Here is a 20,870-nt window from a genome sequence, read left to right as displayed (position 1 = left end):
TATATAATTGTTTGTCATTATAAGTGGGAAATGTGTGCAGACTGACATTACACTTCATTTGATTCTGTGGACCCCCTGCATGTTAACTACACTGGAGCAGGTGACGGCTATAAATAGTGTGCTGCAGTTCATGTGTGTGTGTGCGAGGAGGGGGGGCAGTTCAGCCATGACACAAACACTCTGCTGCTGCTGCTGCTGCTTCGTCCTATGACTCCAACACTGACACATTTATCAGGTGAGAGTTATTCAAACTAAGGTTTTTATTATGTTTCAGGTGTAATTTGCAAGTTTTCTTGTGCAGGATGCAAACAAAGTCATTAGATTATGTTATGCCTGCTCACCCATGTCATATGTGATCAACAGAAAGGAGGTCAGGGGTCATAATGTAATATTAAGAAGAGCTTATTCTGAAGGAAAAATAAGGTTTAAAGTTAGAGGAAGCAGGTATATTGAAGTTTAACAGAGGAGAGATTGAATTTGATTGTATCTGTTGAATGCGTCTCTGTGATCAAATGTACGTTCACTCACCGACACCGGAGAGCTTTGACCCAGTTCCCAATAAAATACTGAATGGGTCTAAACGGACCCGAATCAGAGGAATCACTACTACCTGCACAGGATACTCATGTGGACTTTGCTTATTGTTTTGTTTGTTTGGACTTTTTACACTTTTCATAGCCTTCGTGTCAAACACTATGCAGCTCTTTTTCCATCGTTTTAGTGCAAGTCCCTTTTTGCAATTCAAGTCCTTTGCTGAGTTTTTGTTAAACAATAAAACGCAGCTAGAAATCCCTTGTATTTATTTTTTTGATCCAGTAGATGTTGCCCTTGAGCAAACCAAAGCAAACTGCTGTTTGGTGATACCGCCGCTATTCTGAAGTGACACACATCCAACCCCTCTCCACTCACGTTAACACGATTAATTAAGCACCATTAAGCGGAAGCAGAGGACAAAATTGTTCTTTGCTCGAGCTGCGATTGCCTGTGGCCTTCATTGTTGTGCTAGCATGCTAATGTTAGCACTCTTTCGTTAGCTCGTAGCTTCACATTGCATGTAAATTGACACAGCATGATCGTAATCTAAAAACACTTACGTGACATCCAAATAATCAGTGAGTATGTTCTTCTTCTCTCTAGTTCTTGACTAAAACAGCTTTTATACACAAGGGGAGGAGCCGGCCGTCCCGTCCATGTAAACACGACTCTGACAACAACACAGCCAGCGGGACTCGAGCTTCTCACTCATTGTAGACAGTCATGACTCAGAGACACATTTACACAGGATAGACTTGATTTAAGATATATTTATGTGTAAATTGTCGCACATTCTTACTTTAAGCTACTTCAAATACGCCGTCATCGTGCATTCTTTCCAATAGCCAGCAGAGGGCGACTCAAGTGGTTGAAAAATGAATTATTTTTACATAAAAGTGAGATAATTAGCCTATTGCTCACGATATTAAACACTTCCCTTGTAATTTTATTGTCTCTTTTTTCTAATTACAAGTCTTCTTCAGTTCATCATGTTGGTAACAGTATGAATAAATAGAGTCTATGAATCAAACTGACTTGGCAATAAACCTGATTCTGGTTCTTACGAGTCTAAACTGGCAGGTTTTGTAAGTGATTGCTCTGACTGTTCAGCCAGGACCACTTTTAGTTGAAGGTGTATTTAAGCGGCTGTTGGATAAAGAAAGGTCTGAAGTTGTGACAGTTGGTGTCTGTGTAACGTCAGAAGGATGGATGACGTGGAAGAAGATGAGCTCCTGGACTACAACATTCAGATCAGCATTCACGAGTCGTGTCAGAGGAACAATCTAATAAAATCAGGAAGGTACAGTAACATGAACCGATTTTACTGAACATATTCAAGTTTAAAAGGTTTTTTTTAATGTACCTTCATTGTCTTGTTTTTATGTTTAGGAGTGAGTTTCTGAAGCTTGTTGGGGCCATCAAACAAGGTACAAAAAAAAAGTAAAATGTTCCTTGCCATTCAAACTTTGGTTAATGAGACTGGATTTATAACACAAGCATAATTCCGGGATGAATCCCGATTTAAAAAATGTAGCACAGAACAAACACCTAGCTGTGGGAGAGTCACCCACCTGGGGGAGGGGTTACTGCCCTTTGTGATGTCATAAAGGGAAAATCTGCCAACGGCCTGTTTGAGCACACATTTTCTGAAAAGTGGAGCAGGCAAGGTAAGTAGAAAACTACTTACAGAAACTGTCCCTGTCCCTGTAGGTGACATATTGGCTCTGCAGGATCTCTGTGACTTCCCAGCAGCCTTCAACCATGTGGATGAACGCGGCTGGTATCCTCTACACTGGGCTGTGGTCCAACCTCTGGTTCAGGTCCTGGAGATGGTGCTGTATGGTGGGTAAGAGGTCTTAAAATTCACATCAGTGCAGCCTTAAAATGAGCTCCAAACTGCATCTGACGTTTTCAGAATTTGCTTTGTGCACCAACCAGGCTTTCAACAACTTTATTTAGTAGCAGAGGATTTTCTTTGACAGCCTTTTGGAAGTGAATTCTTTGAAATAACTTCTTCTTTTCTTGTTTTCTTCAGCATCTCGTAGTCTGACTCTGGAGGAAAAGACCTCAGAGGGAGACAGCTTCCTGACTCTAGCTGTAAAAGATGGTTTGGTTGAAAACGTCAAGACGTTACTGAACCACGGAGCTTCTCCTCACACCACCAACAACATGAACGAATCCCCTCTGATTTTAGGTCAGAACCATCCAAGTGCCAAGTCCCACTAGGAAAACCTTTCTGTCCATCCTAATTAAAATGTCCTCATCTTATGATGCCCTCCCTGCAGCTGTCAGAGCTGGATCTCCCCAGATGGTTTCCTGTCTGATAGCTGGAGGAGCTCGGGTTGAGCAGGTGTGTCTGAAGAAGTGGACGGCCATGCACGAGGCCTCAAGAGCCGGCTGTGTTCACGCGGTGGAGCTCCTGTTGCAGAACGGGGGTCAGGTGTCAGAGACGGACCAGCATGGAGTGACTCCTCTGGGGATCGCTGCAGAGTACAGCCACCCTGAAGTCCTGGAGTTCCTCATCAAACATGGTAAACCCATTACCATGCTCTTTAAAAATATATCGTCAATGAAGAGCTTTTTCAACATTTAAAGCTCTTAGGTTTTCATGTCACACTTTTTGTCAGGGTTTCAAGCAGGACTAGAAAGTATTTTAGTCAAGTGTAGGGGCTAAAAGTAAAAAGCTGTTACTCTACACTTACAGAGTATTTATGCTTTGTAACTTCCTCTCTTTGTTGTGGGAGCCCAAACCAGCCAAATCCAAATCCAACTCTTTGGAAACAAACTGGATAAAACTACTTAACCAGGGTTTGATATGTCAGAAGTTAAGTTCTGTTATTTCGCTATAAAAACTCGAAATTGGGCAATAAATTTGACATTCCAAAAATTATGGCGGACTTCCTGTTGTGGTCCTGACATGGTAGTTGATTTTTTTTTTCTCTGCCTCTCATTAAGGTGCTGATGTAAACGCCCAGGCACCAAATGGCGACAGCGTCCTGTATGACGCTGCAGGATCAGGGAATCCAGACTGCATGGAGATCCTGCTGCAGCATGGAGCAAATCCCAACATCCGCAACCTAAGTTCGCAACTGCCCATTCACCGCGCCGCATATGAAGGACACTACCTGTGAGTGGGGCCGTATTTCTTTACTGCTTGACTACAGTTTAAAGGGCTGAGCGTCTTACTGCAGCTTGTTTGTAGCTCAGTTAAAAAATAATCGAATAACCGGGTAATGCGTTGGTCAAGGGATGGATGTTTTTAATGGTTTTATTAACAATAAAAACCAGCTTCTTGTAATCAGGCCTTTGAGAGTAGGGAATGAGAACCGGCAGACCTGAGAGCTGCAGGTCTGCCGGTTGATTCTGGGCCGCCCGCTTGAAGGACAATTGCTTCCCTATATGGGGCGCGATCTAACCGCTAGGGCATCTAGCGCCCCAGGGCTAATGGAAATCAGTCCAGACAGGAAGTGGAACAAAATGCATCTGCCCAACAAATAAAAAACTCGCTCCCAGATTGTTCAGGATCCAAAGCAAGTAAACAGATTTTGAAATGTTTCAACTCTCTCAAGTTTTATGTTGGACTTTATCTGGGTAGTTCACTTCTTTAAAAATCTTCAACTTCCTTTCTCCATCAGAGCTTTGAGGATGTTGATGCCGATCACCACTAGGCGAGCTCTGAGGCTGTCCGGACACAGCCCGGTCCACTCTGCCGCTGATGGAGGCCACGCCCACTGCCTGGAGCTCCTGTTGCAGAACGGTTTCGACATCAATGCGCTGTTAGCTCCTCACCTCTCCGAAAATTACGGCGACATGAGGAAAAGCCCGCTCTACTTTGCTGTCTCCAATGGGGATGTGACCTGCACTGAGATTCTACTGAGGTCAGGGGCCAAACCCGACCTGGACCCGCTGCGCTGCCTCCTGGTGGCGATCAGGTCGGGGCGATATGAGATCGTGAAGCTGCTGCTGGCGGCCAAGGCAGACGTGAACTGTTACTTCACCATGCTGAACGACACAACGTTTCCTACAGCGCTGCAGTACTGCCTGAAGAACGAGGTGATGGTGAGGCTGCTGCTCAACAACGGCTATGACGCCGAAAAGTGTTTCCACTGTAACCATGACAACGACGACTGGGAGGACCTAGAATCTGGTTTCTCACAAGATCAGGAGGAAAAAGTTTCGGTGAAGTATTTCCTTACTAGAATAAGAATGGTATTCCAAAGTATAAATCTTAACTAAGCAGAACAGTTTGTTTCCAAATCTAAAAGTGTGACTACCTGTCTGTAACGGGGAGTTTTGTTCCTCCAGTTTTGTGACTTTGTCAGCGTCTCCTGCCTGGTGAATCTGGTTGGTCGAGTCGTCTCGCTCCTCCTCGAGTACGTCGGTCAGGTTTCCCTCTGCAGAAAACTCACAAAGATCCTGGAGCATCAGGAGGAGTGGCCTCACATTCACTGGACCACACGTGAGTTATTGTGTTTTAAAAATAATCTAAGCTTACAGCTGCAGTTGCAAAAACAAACTGCTTTTCTGTGCGATGCAGGTAACCCTCGCTCTCTGTCTCACCTGAGCCGAGTGGTGATCAGAAAACACCTGAGCTGCAGCAATCTCATGTCGGTCCACCTGCCCAACAGGCTGAAGGACTACCTGCTGTTCAGAGACAACGACCTGTACGCCCAAATCCTCTGCAGAGAGGACTGACCTCAGCCCGACCCCTGACACATCTACTGGGTCTTAAGTGTCAGCGATGACTTTGTATTTTTTTTTTTTCTTTTTACTTCTGTGAATACAGAACTGGTCCTGTATTTACAAGAGACCTGAAAAACAACATCAAAATATGAATTAAAAAGTGTGAGGGATGAAACATTCATCAAGATACTTGCAGTGGAATTCCAGAAACAAATGGCACATCATAAATTCCTACTACATCGTTAAGGGGCAGCTTTTGGTTCAGCGTGTTTAAACTGCAAACTCAACAAAATCGACTTATAGTCATTTTGTCAAACTTGAACTGCATGTGAATTTATTTTGAAGTTATAAGGTAGCTGGTTTACTGTAGAGAGTCTCTGAAATAGTGTGTCATGGTCAACAAATGTTCAAACCCCCAAACTGGGACCCGAAAGTGTACAGCGTGTCCATGCAAGCACACATGTTCTGTATGAGCCTAGATGCACATATCATAAGTGATTTTAATAGGGTGGGATATCCTGTGTGACTGTTTTATGAAGGAGCCATTAAGAATATTACTGTCCTAGCTGTTGCACAAATGAAGCATAAATCATTTGTAGTTCAAGTGTGGGAAGACAAAGCCTCTTATGTGCGATCTTGCAGAAATAAAACACAGACCAGGTGACGTTCAGACCACCATAAGAGTGATAGGATAGGTTGTTGAAGAAGTAGGACTGTGTTCCTGTTTAACATCTTGCATTAACATCCATCCTGGGTGATCTGATAACAAGTGGACACCGTTAATGCATGGTGAGACGCTCCCCAACGCATCCTGAGGACGGGATAACTCCGATAACTCAGATAAGTCAGACCACATGCAGAGGTGGTCTGGCACACATTTATCCATATTGGTTTGGTAGTTGAAACGCGAATGCCTTCGGGGCAGCATTAAGGACCAACCCCTGCAAATATCAGGAGTTTTTCAGGAGTTTTCTGCAAGTCTGAAAATCCTTATAAAACAGTCTTTACAAACAGGCGGGCAAGTGTGATCTGAATTCAAGAGCTGAAAGGACACGCAGTGTTAATGCAAAGTGTAAAGGCGCGTTCTTAAATGCTATCCACTTGCTCTCCAAGAATGATTACCCAGTGTGAATGAGAATGCAATGTGTAAACAGCCTTTTTTGTTATAATGGTGGAACAGAAACTGCTGAGAAGGGCATTATAATTAATGTATCAACAAAGTTTTACTTGTGTAGCAAAAGCAAGTCAAGCTGTATACAGATCAGAATTTAGGGAGGCTGCTCATTAAGATCAAGTGTAGTGATTAAACCTTTGAAATTAGAAATAACAGCCTGTCTTTTATACAAACCTGTTTCAGATAAAAGGTATGGTTCTTGTGAAATGGAGCTTAGTTGAGGGCTTGACTATTATATTTCTGCTGTTGTAAATAAAATGTATACTTAATTTCGATGGACTTGTGCTGTTTTATTATACATTACCTGACAACCATTAATGTTGTGCAGGACGACAGATTCATGAATTAGATGCATCGATTTTATAAGAGAAATGGACCTATCCTCTTGGTTTCAAAGGTGAAGTCATTGTGGAAGTGCCTGAAGACTGCATTTTCTTTAATGGCCAGAAGGGGGCGACTCCACTGGTTGGAAACAAAATTGAAAATGAACGTACTACTCTGTACATTTATTACGTTAATAAAAAAGACACTACCACAGCAAACTGTCAAACTAAAGCAATGTGCATCATCAGTCCTGCAGTCTATATATGGTCACTAATTTGTCGAGGAAAAAGAGGGAGACGGTCAAAAGACAAATTTGAGGCTTCAGAATAGCACACACATCAACCGATGATTTCACTTGACAATGACAATTTCTGATACACACTCTGGATAAGTAAAAGCTTTGGTCAAAGTATAACATGAATCAAGCACCAGAGGAGGTTTGTGACCCTGTACAAACCAGCTCTCTCAGAACGCTCCGATTTGGTGTGTATGTCTCTTTAAATTCAATGAGCCCCCCCTGAGTTTTCCCAGTAGAAATCACTCCTTTGCTAGCGAGAATAAAAATGGCGGACCTGCGCAAAAGTTTTGCTCTAGGCTGGGGGTGGAGTCCATGGGTGGAGATACCAGGGGAGGGGAGTTTTTTTTTTTTTTACCAGAATCCCACTGTGACATCACAAGGAGAGCACATTTGAAACGGAGCATTTTTCTCTGTGTTGTAAGACTTATGCAGACCACAAACAAAGGAGTGGATGGGTTTATTTCACATTTTGTGGGTCAGTAGACACTCAGGTTACCCAAATATATGTTCAACAACACTGTAGAAGTGGATTCTTCATAACATGGCCCCTTTAAAGAAAACACTGAATGCGAGGGTTTAATTTGTACCGGATCCTGCCTTCCTGTTGAAGTTGGATAATTCTAACACGCTGGTTCTCTTTTGGATGGGAGGATTTTCGAGAGAGGGAATGAGAGAAAGATGTTGACGCCTGAAGCTGTGAGTTTTGTTGACTTCACATGAGCTATGCTGCCATGTGGGTTAATACTCTCAGTAGTCTTAATTAATATGAGCTAATTAAACATTATCATAGTTTGCAGCTGTCACTGTGCGCCTCCATTATTGATTTTGTGTGGTTAGTTTGAGTGCTCCGGTTAAGCAATGTAAAAAAATATCACTGTTTGTGATGACAGTTATTAATTACAAACATAATTGAGTCACAGAAGAAGAAGAGGATTTGTGCGGGAAAGACGGGAGCTTGATCAGATCGCAATCGGATCTCAATGTACACTGAATACTTTTTTTTTAAGTTATCTTTTTTGGGTCATTTACAGCTGAAGAGAGACAGGAAATGTCGGGATGAGAGAGTGGGGGACGAGATGCAGCAAAGGGCCAAGGTCAGACCCGAACCTGCGGCCACTGCGACGAGTACGCCAGTCTCTGCACATTGGGGAGTGGGACACGTCTGCTTGGCAAATACCAGGTGAAAATTTAGTCTACTCGGTGGCAATCATTTTAAAGCCATGTTTAAAGGGGGTCTACTACATCATCAGGTTCTTGTCCCCCCCACTTCAAAACCCCTTTGGGCGCCACTTTGACCTGCACACACATTCGGTCAGCTCCCTGGAGAACCTGATAACAAAAGAGGAGGTCACATTGTTTCAAACGACCTCCAAACTGCGGACAGCAGCCTGCTGTCGGGTCATATCAGAGGCAGCTGTAACCAGCAGGTGTGTTAATGTGCTAAAACAAAGCTAAACATATACGGATTAAAGCCAACAGTAAAACAGGGAGTGTACACCACATCAAAGGATTTTCAGGTGACAGCGCCTCTGTAAACAGCTGACTGTGTTTCTGTCTGTTTGGATTGGAGTTAATGCAGCATTCATTTGGATTTTCGACCTCTATCCGACTACCACGCTCTGTTCACAGCTGTCAGTCATGTGACCTGCACCGAGGCCTGGAGGGCAAAAAGAGTTTAGGAAAGTGTGGTCCACCATTGAACACTCTGTGGAGCTGCTGCACAGTCTTTCATTTTCCATCTCTTCAAAACGACAGCACAGGGGACACTATTTTAATCTCTAAAACATCCTCACCAGAACTTCACTTCAGTGATGTTTACTTGAAGTAAGTGGAGAAATCTTCCCCTTACACCATCACCAGGATGAAAGTCTACAAAAGTACAGACTGGCTCCGGATAGCCTTTTGCAGTTATGACGCAGAGGATAAAAATACTGATCATTATAGATTGAAATATTATGGTAAATGGCGTTTGGTCATTTCAATCCTGATCTATCAACTTCCACCCGACGTCCCTGACGCCCAGCCATCACCATCAGACTGTGTCGTCCCCTAAACCACCGCTTCCTCCTTCATGCACGGCCTGCTCCGACCTCCACCTCAGCGGCAAGGAAGTGAGGACAACAGGAACGTGAGGAATACAAAGGAGAAATCCTAAACGAATCATGGAGATTTGTGTCAAATTTTCAAAAATTATCTTCATACTGATTCTGATGGATATCGCTCCCCTCCAGCTGAATTTGTCAAAATGAACTGAAAACCGACGTCTGAGGAAGAAAAATGAATCCATAAACTGATCTATGATGTAAAAAAGAGTCTGCAGGAAAGAATATCCAGTGTCCTTCCTAACGAGGTCAGAAGTGCAGAACCCAAAGTTATATCCTGAACCTTGTTTTGATTCTAAGTCTGGACTGCACAACCTGATGACTGATGCTTATCAGCAATAATCCAGGTCAAGGGTCAAATTTACAGCAGCTCTAGGATGAGAGTGTTGTTATGTCACTCAGAGCCTTTTCACTTCAGACGTGTAACGTGATATGAGTGCAGAGCAGCTTGTTAAACACGCTCAGTGATGGACGTGTGTGTTGTTATTGAGCTGTATCTGTCGTCCTGGCAACCAAACAACAACTCTCTCCAAAAACCAGAAAGACTGTCGGTCAGACCGTCACAGCCAAACAAACGTAACATGTGATAAGTACAGGGTGCACAAAGAGGACAACAGCTACATGGTTAGGATTCAATACAGCAGAGTATTATATATATACTATATATAAGAGGTGAGGATCAGAAAGATATGTTGCTCTCATTCTTATCTTCAAGTTCAGTTTATACACAGGATGCTTTTATCGCTCTAAATTTGTTGCACTAGATTTGACCTCCATATGGCCTCATGAGACAAGTGTTTCCTTCGCTTCAGATCTTTCTTCACAAAGTTGAAGTTTGAAGTGTTTTGGTGAAACAGTACCTAAAAGACCAGTGGTTCCCAGAGTGGGGGTTGGGACCGTGTTTGGATAAGCATGTTATAAGCACACCGAGGAGACGGCAAAGAACTAGTGGCGACAAAGGCAGTGAGAGGAAATAACTCTCCATGCCAGCAGGCGGCGTTAGTCTGTTGTTATGATATGAGAAGACCATTTTCACACCGCTGTCGGCGACCACTCGTATTATAGGTAGCCTACTAATGGAGAATAATGTCTGATAAAAACGCCCACTTGGAGACCAGATAGAGTTGCCAATATAAAAACAAGCCCAAAAATCGAGTTTGTATAGCCAGCCTAGTGTCCACCTAGCATTTTTCTAATTACCGTATTTTCAATGAGTAGAGAGCGTTCACAGCAGCAGACGGCCGTTAACAGCGAGCACTCAAGTTGAAAATCTTTCAACTTTTCAGAAAGGAGCTGCTGACATCACCGGCTCTCTTTTCCAAATGTTTGACATTCCCTTTAGTTTTGCTGCCTACAGGTTGTGTCTTTTACCCCTGTACTCACAGGGCCAGAGTTCAGGTGTCCTGCCTGGTAAAGCATCCCACCAGGACAGCTCAGGGGGGCGGCCAGTAGGATGGGCAGAGACTGAATAGACTCTGGGGTAATCAAACACAGGTGAGACTAACAAGACACAGGTGAGGACACACAAAGGCAGGAATTACCACAAGACATGATACACAGGGGCAACAACTACAAAATGAGAGACCAAACTTGGAAGTAATACAATAAAAATACTCCCAAGGGAATCAAGAAACATCATGTGGAAGAAAGAGAGAAAATAAAATAAGAAAGGAAATGTAAACAAATGAAATAAAGAAGACTAAAACAAACAAATCATGACAGTGTTGTCTGTATTTGGATTTGTGCGTGCATTAATGATACAAAGATAAAGTTAGCAAAATCCAACACCAAGAAATATCTCAGGTAATACCTCAGAGAGCAGGAGGGGCGAGAGAGAGAGAGAGAGAGAGAGAGAGAGAGACAGACTGCTTTTAAATATAAATCTGTTCATTCACCCAGGGCTAAGTTATGCCGTATAAGATCCATTCTGAGTGCCTGCTACTGTGCATAAGGTGTGTGTTTCCTTCTCTTCCAGGCTTCATAAAAATATGTGACCATATGTGAGGTCATTCAAAAGTTGGATTTCTTCCTGCCATGTGCCTCCGTTTTGGTGCTTTATGAAAAATTATTTAAAAGCGTGGTTAACCCTGTCAAAATTTGGAATTGAAACCAGAAAAGAATCTGACAAATCAATCTGTAATGACATTTTAAAGTTGATCCGTTCTGTTGTAAACAACATTCCCACGGTCCACCGTCACTTTTCCTCACAGCCAGCCAGCGGCCCTGTACTGTCGTAATCCTCTGAGAGTGTTTCCCAGACAACAACACCACCACACTGTGTTTCTAAGTCCTGACACGTTACATAATGTTGCAGAGCTTCATCTCTGATGTTTCCCCCACAGCGATTCGTTCCATCCAATTTCTTTAGAGGCACGAGTCCCTGATAAGCTCTGAGCACAGGCCACTCCGAGGGCTCACATTCCCAAAGTAAGCCTATCTCAATGAGCCCCCCCCCCCCCCCCCCCCCACGTTCAACACCCTAAAAAAAGACAGGACCATCAGCGGCAGGGCGACACTCCCCTTTCTCCACACCACTCTCCTCCAGCTGCTACATGAACAAGGACTCTGATCCGTCTCCGGTAGTCCAAAGCATCCCTGATCTGAAGGAATCTGATGGAGGACAAGTCAATGAGCTAAAGAGGATTCAAGCAGGAGAGCCAGAACAACTTACTGAATATTTAATCAAGCACACGAGGAGGTGAAGTGGAGAAAGACTTGAAGGTAGAGATTCACAGAGTTTGGAAGAAAAGCGCAGAAAGCATGAGTACCTCAGGGTACCGCAGGGACACAAAGAACAACGAGGAGGTGGATGAAGATGAGCTTTTGGCCTCTCTCTCCTTCGACGAGCTCCAGGAGCTGGAGAGGGAGCTGGCTGTGCTCGATGACAACATCCCGATCGGCCTGAGGCAGAAAGACCAGACGGCCAAAACACCGACAGGGACCTTTGACCGGAACTCTCTGCTGACATATTGGGAGGAGGAGAACAAGGCGCTGCTTAAAGACGACATACTGGAGCCTGTAGGGCAGGTAAGAGGTCTCAGTGGTACACTAAGTTTTATCCATTTCTATTTTTAACAACAACAGAGTCACATCCATGATGGTCATTGTCCAAATCATCAAACAACATCCATGTTTCTTCCACTTCTCCAGTCGTCCTTAAGAGGCTAGATTTTCCCAAAAATGTATTTTGTATTGCAGCTGATTTTGAATTCATGGGCGTCACAGCAGCTTTGATTGCTGCTTGTACGCTTTTTACCAATTTGCAATCATTCTGACAGGAACTAGAGTAACTAACATGAAGTCATATACCTCATTTTGCATCTGACACACCTTGTTTTTTATCTCTCAGATTGAAGAGGGATGGAGGAAATATTTGTGTTTTTAAAATATGTGAAAGAATTTAAACCCCAAACGGCAAGACGATAGATGAAGAAGGCGTTAAATGGAAGAGATCGCATCCCAATCATTTAAAGACCCTGACACACCAAAGAGATCGTCGACCGTTGGTCGTAGTTGGACCGTCGGTGAGCGATCGTTGCTCTGTTTTTTTGCGGTGTGTCTGGATCTGTCGATACCCGTCGGCCCCCATCTGCCTTTTTTCAGCTGATTCGACATGTTAAATCTGCAGTCAGCGCCCCCCACCCCCCACCCCCCCCCCCATACAGTGTGTGCCCATGAGGTAAATAACTAATCAGACTAAAATTGTTTTTTTTAACCAGTCTGTAAACATTTTAATTTCTACTGTAAAAACTGCTTTTATGAATGGTGTGTGTATGTGACTTCCTGTACTTCTGCAGCCAGCCTCTAGTGGACGCTTGATGAACTGCAGGATTTCACACTTCTGCATTGGCTTAATTTTTCAACACCGGAGATTGCCGCTTTGTAACAAGTCAACAACTGTCACTATCTGTGACAAAGATAACTGTTGTTTAGCTCAACGTCCTGAAAGCTCTTTGGAAAAAATCTGATTGAAGATTCAGTTTCAGTGGGATTAAAAGAAACACTCAAAAAATGTTTCCCATGAAGATCAGTTGACGCCTTATCGTGGCTCTAATTCAGTCTGTGTAAACAGTTGTAAAATGGCCCGTGGGGCCATGAAGGGGAAAAAAAACCCCAGCTGACATCCTAGTGAAGCCTTCAGGGTCTTTCATCTAGAGAGGGAAATTTAGTACTCAGTGTTTGAAACCTAAACCCCTACCTGGGAATTAAATTCTGAGGATCTCTGCCTTTGTTGGCTCCTTTTATTCAAAATGTTAAATGTTCTAGTACAAATAAATCTTCCTGGTTTAAAAAAATCAACACTTTATCACTAGAGAACACATTGAAGTTTCTCTTAAGGACATTAAATGTTTGCAAACTAGGATATGAAGTTATATTCTTAACTCTTTGGCCTAAGTTCTAGGATGTTTTGTTATAAGAACTCTTTAATGATGTAGAAAGTGTCATGTATCGAGTGTACTTAGATGTGTGGCTGGAGGGGGAAAAAAAGTCTAAAAATAAAGACTGTGAGAAATGCCAGCTTTAATGACCGTCTGACAGTGTGGGAGAGGGTTGTTAATTAAAAGTCAAAGGCCGGAGAATGTCAGGGTTCAACCTAATTTTCTGTCCTGTTATTGTGTGCAGGAGGGACACCCGGATAAGATCATCGAGGAGCAAGTGACAGTCTCCACTAGCATCAAGAGTAAGACTCTGGACGGGGACAGAAAGAAGATGTTGCATAAGGGGAAGAAGGCACAGAGTGCCGTGAGCAAAACTGATGCAAAGCAAGATGAAAAGAAAGACGAGTGTAAAAAGGAGGCTCTGATCAGGAGTAAATGTCCCTCAAAGAACGGTGTGTCGAAAGGCACTCGGAGTGAGTCTAGGAGGACTGAAACTGCAAACCAAAACCTGAACGCAGACTCTGACAGACTAAGCGGGAACCCGACAATCATTGACAAAACTCTGGAGCAGATCCTGTGTGACGATCCCACCATGAGGGAGGTCAATCTCAACAACATCGAAGACATTTCCCAGGAAACCTTGCTTCGTTTCGCAGAAGCCCTGTGCTCAAACACTAATGTCCACGTTTTCAGTCTGGCCAACACCCATGCGGATGACCGGGTCGCCTTTGCTATCTCCAAGATGCTCAGAGAGAACGGCTGCATCCAAAACCTGAACATCGAGTCAAACTTTGTGTCTGGTCAGGGCATATTGGCTGTGCTGGCGGCGCTTCAGCACAACAGGACACTGGTGGAGCTTCGCTTCCACAACCAGAGGCACATCTGTGGGGGGAAGGTGGAGATGGAGATGGTCCAGCTGCTGAGGGAAAACACCACTCTGCTCAAGCTTGGGTACCAGTTTGATCTCCCAGGCCCGAGGATGACGGCGACCAGTATCCTGACACGCAACCAGGACCAACAGCGACAGAGGAGGCTGCAACAGAAGAAGGACCAGAGTCCTCCAGAGGTGTCCGGACAAAGTCCTGGATCGTCTGCAGAAAACAAAACACCAAAGAAGCCTTTACAACCGTTCAAGAAGGTTGAGAATCAGAACAGAAATCCTCCATCTTTAGACCAACCGACGAGAAAGATCGCCGAAATGGTCAAACAGCACGAGGGCTCAAACATCACAAAGAGTCAGTCGAACCTGAAGAAGACAAAGTCAAAGAAGCTGAAGAACGGCGCCAATGAAAAGGAGAGTGCAGATATTGTCAAAGACCTGAAGAACTCGTTGAAGCCGTCAGTCCAGAAGAGACGAGACGAGCCGCCACGCCTGCCGCCACCACAGAGGTCAAGTCGTGATGACCTGATGGCAGCAATTCGAGGGAGCAGCATCATGTCCTTAAAAAGGGTAAGAGTCCTTGTGAGCCTGTCACTGACAGATCTATGTTTGAGGTTTGAAGGAATTTTGTTGTGCTGGAGTGAAGCATCACATTAATAATTGAGCCTCCAAAAGCCATTACACAAGTGTGAACGCCGACTGTCATTAGAAGACACCCTCGGTCACTCTGGGAATTCCTCGGCTCTCTGTCAGGTTATAAATATCTTGACCTCTTCACTGCTGGTTGATAAGACTGATGGCTCACAGAGCTGATGGAAAAAGGGCTGATTAGTAGACAAAAACAAAGTGTTGTTCACATTTCAGTGAGCTTTAAAGAGCTTTAAACTTTAGTGCTAAGAGGAAACAATTTCTCACTCAGGCTAGAAAATATGTCAGATTGTTCGGTGGCCATGCGATTCAGAATATGATTTAGGTAACACCCTGGCATCAATTATGCAATTGCATGGCTCATGGCTATTCAGAGATACGCCCGGATAGTGTGAATAATAAGATGCCTGGTGTAAAACTTAAAAGATTAAACTGCTGAAACCTTAAAAAATGAACTGGTTTTGCATCAACAACAGTTTACATGGCAATTTGTCACAATAAGATTACATGTATGCAACAGAACTGCTGGGAAATATTTTTTAAAAAGACATCAGCTTGAGTTTTACATACCTCTGCAATGTACCTGAAAGTAATGCAGCAGAACACCTAAGCGGCAACTTCCTGTATTGAAAAATTAAGCCAATGTGGAAGTGCAAAATTCCACAGTGTCCACTAGAGTCTGGCTCCAGGAACACAGGAAGTCACATACAGACCACAGGCAAAAAAAACTGTTTTTACAGCATAAATTAACATGTTTACAGCCTGGTACAAAAAACAAATAGGTCTGGTTAGTTATTGTCATCACTGGCACACACTGTACAGGTGGGGAACTCCTTCATTGATTTTTTGAAGTGGCTCCATTTTGATTTTATGAATGTTACATGTTATCCATAGTTAGGCGTGTAGCTGACATGATTGACAAGTGGGCGATGTTTTATAGTTTGTCAAGAGGCTTAAAACCCGCCTCAGCTCCAGCTCTCAGCCTGTCGTTAGGTTGACTGAAAGTTAGACTGAGACAGCATTTCCAGCATGGTGGCTGCTGCAGATGAGCCTCCAGAGTCCGCTGCAGGAACAGATGGGTGATGTCACTCAGGCTTCGTCCATCTATATTTACGGTCTATGAGCGTGACACAACACAATTTAAGCACTGTAAAACATTGCAAAGAAACTCAAGAACAGTACGTAACAATGCCCCATTACACAGTGAAACTTAACTAAACAAAACATGTTACTACATATCATACGACACACATACCAGGAAATGTAAATACTTAAGTTTCTTTACTTACTAACATGGATTGAAGCCAGTCAGAATCAGAATCAGAATCAGTTTTTATTGCCAAGTACATTTACACATACAAGGAATTTGTCTTGGTGTATTGTTACAAAAAACAGTTAACAAAGGAAATAAACAAAAAAGTGACAGATATCCAAACGTTTCCTTCAGGCTTTCATGAGCTTCTTTCTGTGATTGTTACAATTGAAATGTCTGATTTCACAACATCTTTAAAAAGAAAAGATGGAAGTCACATTGTGTTGAGGCCTCTTGACTTTGATAAAGGGGAACCTATGGTGTCATAATTTGGAGCATTAGGCCACTGACCAAGCGGCTATATTGGATGAGTTTGAAGTGAGGCTCTTAAAAATCCAGTGTCTATCTTTTTTTGATGAATAGACAAAAAAAAACACTATTAGTGTTAACGCAATTAAATACGAAACAGGATTTCTGAATGTCTTTCTCGTAAACATCTGGCTGTGACTTATCACCTGTGCAATGTTTTTATTTTCAGGTGGATCCGACACTGGCCTGAGCTCACCTGCTGATCCCACCTCAACTTTTCTCACTTTGTATTGAAATATTACATTTTTAATTCACACTGAATGTCACTCTTAAATATTATCATATTGAACAACAGATTGCATCTTTTGTGTGTTCCAGATTTCACTGTTGCATTTTTTTAATGGTGAAACATAATGGGAATTCTCATTTGCAGATCAATATAATTTATGTTCTGACTCAGTTTTGCAAAATAAAACACAAAAGGTTTTCTTACAACACTTACTTCTTACAGACATTAATATTCTCATGTCTTTACTGTTGTTTTTTTCTTTTGTCTCACGATCAGAACAATACTTAATGGTTGGAAACACTTCAATTTAAACAAGTTAAAGGAGCAGTATATAACTCTGACCCCTAGTGTTTAAAATGGGTACTGCAGTCTAAATTCTAAACATTGTGGAGAGCTGTCTCCCCCCGCCCCCTCCTCTCTAGAGTCGATGCTCACACAGGTTGCCATGTGGTGGACACTGAAGCTTCAGTGTTTATCCAGCTCTGCATCGGTCTGTAAACCTTTCTGCGTTCTAACCTCTCTCCATTTTTCAAAAGCATCTCCAATATTGATCCTAGTTTGAGCACGTTTCTGCTCGTGGAGCTTATTAGAAACATGCAGAGGCTTTTTAGGTCGGGTACAATCACTTCTATCTGAACCAGTTCTCTTGCCCGCTTCCATCACTGCAACACCTGTTGGTTTGACCTGATAACTGCTCTCATATCTGGCAAACCGAGGGGCGTCCAAAACGGCCGTGTGGGGGTGCCTTAAAACTGCCTACCTTCTCTGGTCCAAACAAATCCAGAGCATTCAGGACCAGAAACTAAAGTTAGAAGGAGGACATACTGGCTGCTGCATTGTTGTCAGAGAAGCCAGCACTTCAACATAGCATGTTTCCTTAATGTCTGATCATATAGTAAGGTCAATTTATTTTTGTGGAATTCAAATGTTTTTATTGAATTTTTCAAGGGCATGGTACATGGCATTAACACATTTATGTTTCAAGGTTACAGTAACACTTAGTTTACACAAATCGTGGAGGCAGACTTAAGTACACAGATCCAGTGAACATAAACAACTACAGCAGCAAGCTCGAAATGGTCATCCTTTCAGAGATGAGACGGAAAATTATTTGGGCATGTCATCCACCTTTATGTAGTCCCAGAACCTGTCCCAGGGAGACCCCGCCTCCACCCTACTGTCTCTGAGTCTGTTTAGCATACACTCATAAGATGCTGTTTCAGTCATTGCACTGACCCATTCTTTTACATGTGGGGCCTTCGATGTTTTCCAGTGTAGTAGGGTCACTTTATCATTTCAGTCACTACACGTCTCACTGATTGCTCCTTTAATTTACAAAGGATAGTGTGTTCTTTAGGCTCCAATCTGACATTTGGTTTTACTACTCAGTTTTCTTTTTTCAATGAATAACTCGTGTTGTTAAAGACGGCTCCCAGCGAGAATAAACCCGACAACGAACTCACTCAGAGATGTAAGATGAGCTAACGAACTGCAGCTGCTGCTTTACTGTCCATCAACACACATACACTCCCAGTTAATAACAAGACAGAGATCCAGACAGGTTTACAGTGTGTGCGACAGGCAATGTGTTTTTCACTGTGTACACTACAGCTGATTATGTTACACTACGAGTCTCTCAATAAAAAACAACAAAAACAAAATCTTTGTTTTGTTGATGTTTTTAAATAGTCTGGGATCATGGGAGTTGTTGTCTTTGTTGTTGACCACATTTGAAAATGGAAATCTGAGGAGACGGAGCAGTAATTCTGGTCGATGCAATGTTTTTAAATGAAGGGGTTGCTTCCACCTAAATATAATGTTGACTATTTTTGGTGAGAAAGTTAAAAAGGTCACAGGTTTTAGTACAGTATGCGACTTGCAATTAAATTTCAATAGTTAATTCAGATCAAATTCATTTTTAAGATTTATTTTTGAGGTTTTTGTGCCTTTATTGGAGAGATAGGACAGTGGATAGAGGAGAGAGAGAGAGAGCGAGAGAGAGAGAGAGAGAGAGAGAGAGAGAGAGAGAGAGAGAGAGAGAGAGAGATAGAGATAGAGTGGGGAAAGGCATGAAGGAAAGGAGTCACAGCTCGGATTCGAACCTGGGCCAACAAAAGCCTATGTACATTCATGGGGTGCACGCATTGACCACTATGATGGTGCCCCGATCAAACACATTTTTAATCGCATGTTTGAAATCCCATTATTTCTATTAAAAATAAGAATTGTTAGGCTTTTATTTTGAAATGTCGTACTGTCTTAAGCTGAGAGTTCTTACCCAGCTGTTTGAATTTGGCCGTGCTTTTATTTTGAAATACAGTAAGGCCCTTCCTGTAGATGGAAGGTTAGGACATGAAGTTAAGCACAGAAACAGTTAGGGATCACAAACTGAGGTCAAACAGCTCAAAGGAACGGTAACAAAGGTCAGTGTGTGATGTCATAAGGTGGATATTACTTCGGACTCGTCTGAGAGTGTTTTTTTGAGAGACAAAGACACCCCGAGACCAGAGTGCTCCGAGATCGAGTCAAGACCAAGACCATAAATGTCACTCACTCAGACCGTAACCCCAGGAAGGGGGACAAAAATCAAATTATGAATGAATTGATGAAAGAGCTGTTCCCTTCTAATCACAGCGTTGATGGGGAAAAAAAGCCCACCAGTGTTGGTCATGATTTAAAATCAAGAGTGCGCCCAGTCCGATAAACAGCAGAGCTTGATTATGTAACCTTCTGAATGTGAATCACTCCCTCGCTCTCTCTCTCTCCCTCTCACACACACACATAGATTCACTGAAGTTCATTAAACAGCTGCTCAGAGTAAATCTGGACCCCCCGCAGGGAGACACAGAGGGGATTGAAGTCTCAGCGTGTGACCCCTCTTTACATTTATCAAATGCCACTTGAATGTTAGACTAAAGTTTAATTGGAGGAACATTAAATCCTTCTCTTATAGAGTGCTGAGAGACGCAGCACAGTGTCTGCGTAACGACTTCTCTGCTGTCCTCTTGTTGACCCGTTGGGAGTAGACGCCACAAATACGTCAGGTTGCTACATAAATAACAATGTCGTAAATATCTGCATGCTGTTTCCTTTTGGATTGACTTATTGGTAAGGTCAAATGGATGCTGCTGCACTTCTCCAATTCTTAAAATGGTCTAGGTCTTGGCTCGGTCTTGTAAAATGTTTAAATGTCTTGGTCTTATCTGGGTCTCTGAACTCTCCGGTCTCCGGTATTTTTTGGTCTTCACTTCTACAATTCATATATCAGATGCTTTTATCCAAAGCGAAAAACATCAGAGAGTAAGAACAACACAAACGAGGATCTAGAGAGGAGACAATGTCAGGAAGTGCAAACAAACAGCTTTAAAGATGACATATTATCCCCCTTCTCCACCTTTTCAAACAGTCCCGTGGTCTAAATTAAACATCTGTGCTGTGCTTGGGTCAAAATATAACATGAATCAAGCACCAGAGGAGGTTTGTGACCCTGTATAAACCAGCTCTCTCAGAACGCTCCGTTTTGGTGTGTGTGTCTCTTTAAATGCAATGAGCCCCCCGAGTTTTCCCAGTAGACATCACTCCTCTGTAGCGAAAATAAAAATGGCGGACCTGTCCAAAACTTTTGCTCTAGTCTGGGGGTGGAGTCCATGGGTGGAGATACCAGGGGAGGGGAGGTATTTGTTTTTTACCAGAATCCCACTGTGACATCACAAGGAGAGCACATTTGAAATGGAGCATTTTTCTCTGTGTTGTAAGACTTATGCAGACCACAAACAAAGGAGTGGATGGGTTTATTTCACATTTTGTGGGTCAGTAGACACTCAGGTTACCCAGATATACTGTATGTTCAAAAACACTGTACAAGTGGATTCTTCACAATATGTACTATTAAAGTTTGATCGGACACACAGGTGCTGACAGGAAGTGACCCGAGGCAGAGCACAGCATTGACAGCTGTTCTTGAGAGTTCTAATCAGAATCAAAACCATCATCATTAA

At 42.9% G+C, this 20,870-nt stretch overlaps 2 protein-coding genes across 7 annotated transcripts; both read left to right on the top strand.

The window, feature by feature from the left end:
• The first annotated feature begins 147 nt into the window (after nt 1-147).
• LOC132972976 (ankyrin repeat and SOCS box protein 15-like) lies at nt 148-5,814 on the top strand. 6 transcript variants are annotated; one of them, XM_061036140.1, is made up of 10 exons: nt 148-235; nt 1,736-1,834; nt 1,924-1,961; nt 2,245-2,376; nt 2,570-2,728; nt 2,820-3,065; nt 3,490-3,661; nt 4,170-4,713; nt 4,840-4,993; nt 5,072-5,814. In XM_061036140.1, exons 2-10 carry the CDS (start codon nt 1,740-1,742, stop codon nt 5,227-5,229), a joined length of 1,698 nt encoding a protein of 565 aa, XP_060892123.1. In that variant the 5' UTR covers nt 148-235; nt 1,736-1,739; the 3' UTR covers nt 5,230-5,814. The 6 variants fall into 6 exon arrangements, with proteins under 6 accessions (XP_060892123.1, XP_060892129.1, XP_060892126.1 ...); XM_061036142.1 differs by having other exon boundaries at nt 177-235; nt 1,739-1,834; XM_061036145.1 differs by lacking the exon at nt 148-235 and having other exon boundaries at nt 1,744-1,832; nt 1,926-1,961; nt 2,245-2,380.
• A 5,827-nt stretch (nt 5,815-11,641) lies between these two features.
• lmod2a (leiomodin 2 (cardiac) a) lies at nt 11,642-18,594 on the top strand. Its single transcript, XM_061036139.1, has 3 exons — nt 11,642-12,142; nt 13,739-14,944; nt 16,813-18,594. The coding sequence occupies exons 1-3, from the start codon at nt 11,876-11,878 to the stop codon at nt 16,831-16,833; spliced, it is 1,494 nt and encodes a 497-aa protein (XP_060892122.1). The 5' UTR covers nt 11,642-11,875; the 3' UTR covers nt 16,834-18,594.
• The last annotated feature ends 2,276 nt before the right edge of the window (nt 18,595-20,870 follow it).

This window comes from Labrus mixtus, chromosome 4 (genome assembly GCF_963584025.1).
Source record: "Labrus mixtus chromosome 4, fLabMix1.1, whole genome shotgun sequence".
NCBI lineage: Eukaryota > Metazoa > Chordata > Actinopteri > Labriformes > Labridae > Labrus > Labrus mixtus.
Note: the sequence above shows the minus strand (reverse complement) of the source record. Positions and strands in the feature narration are given on the sequence as shown.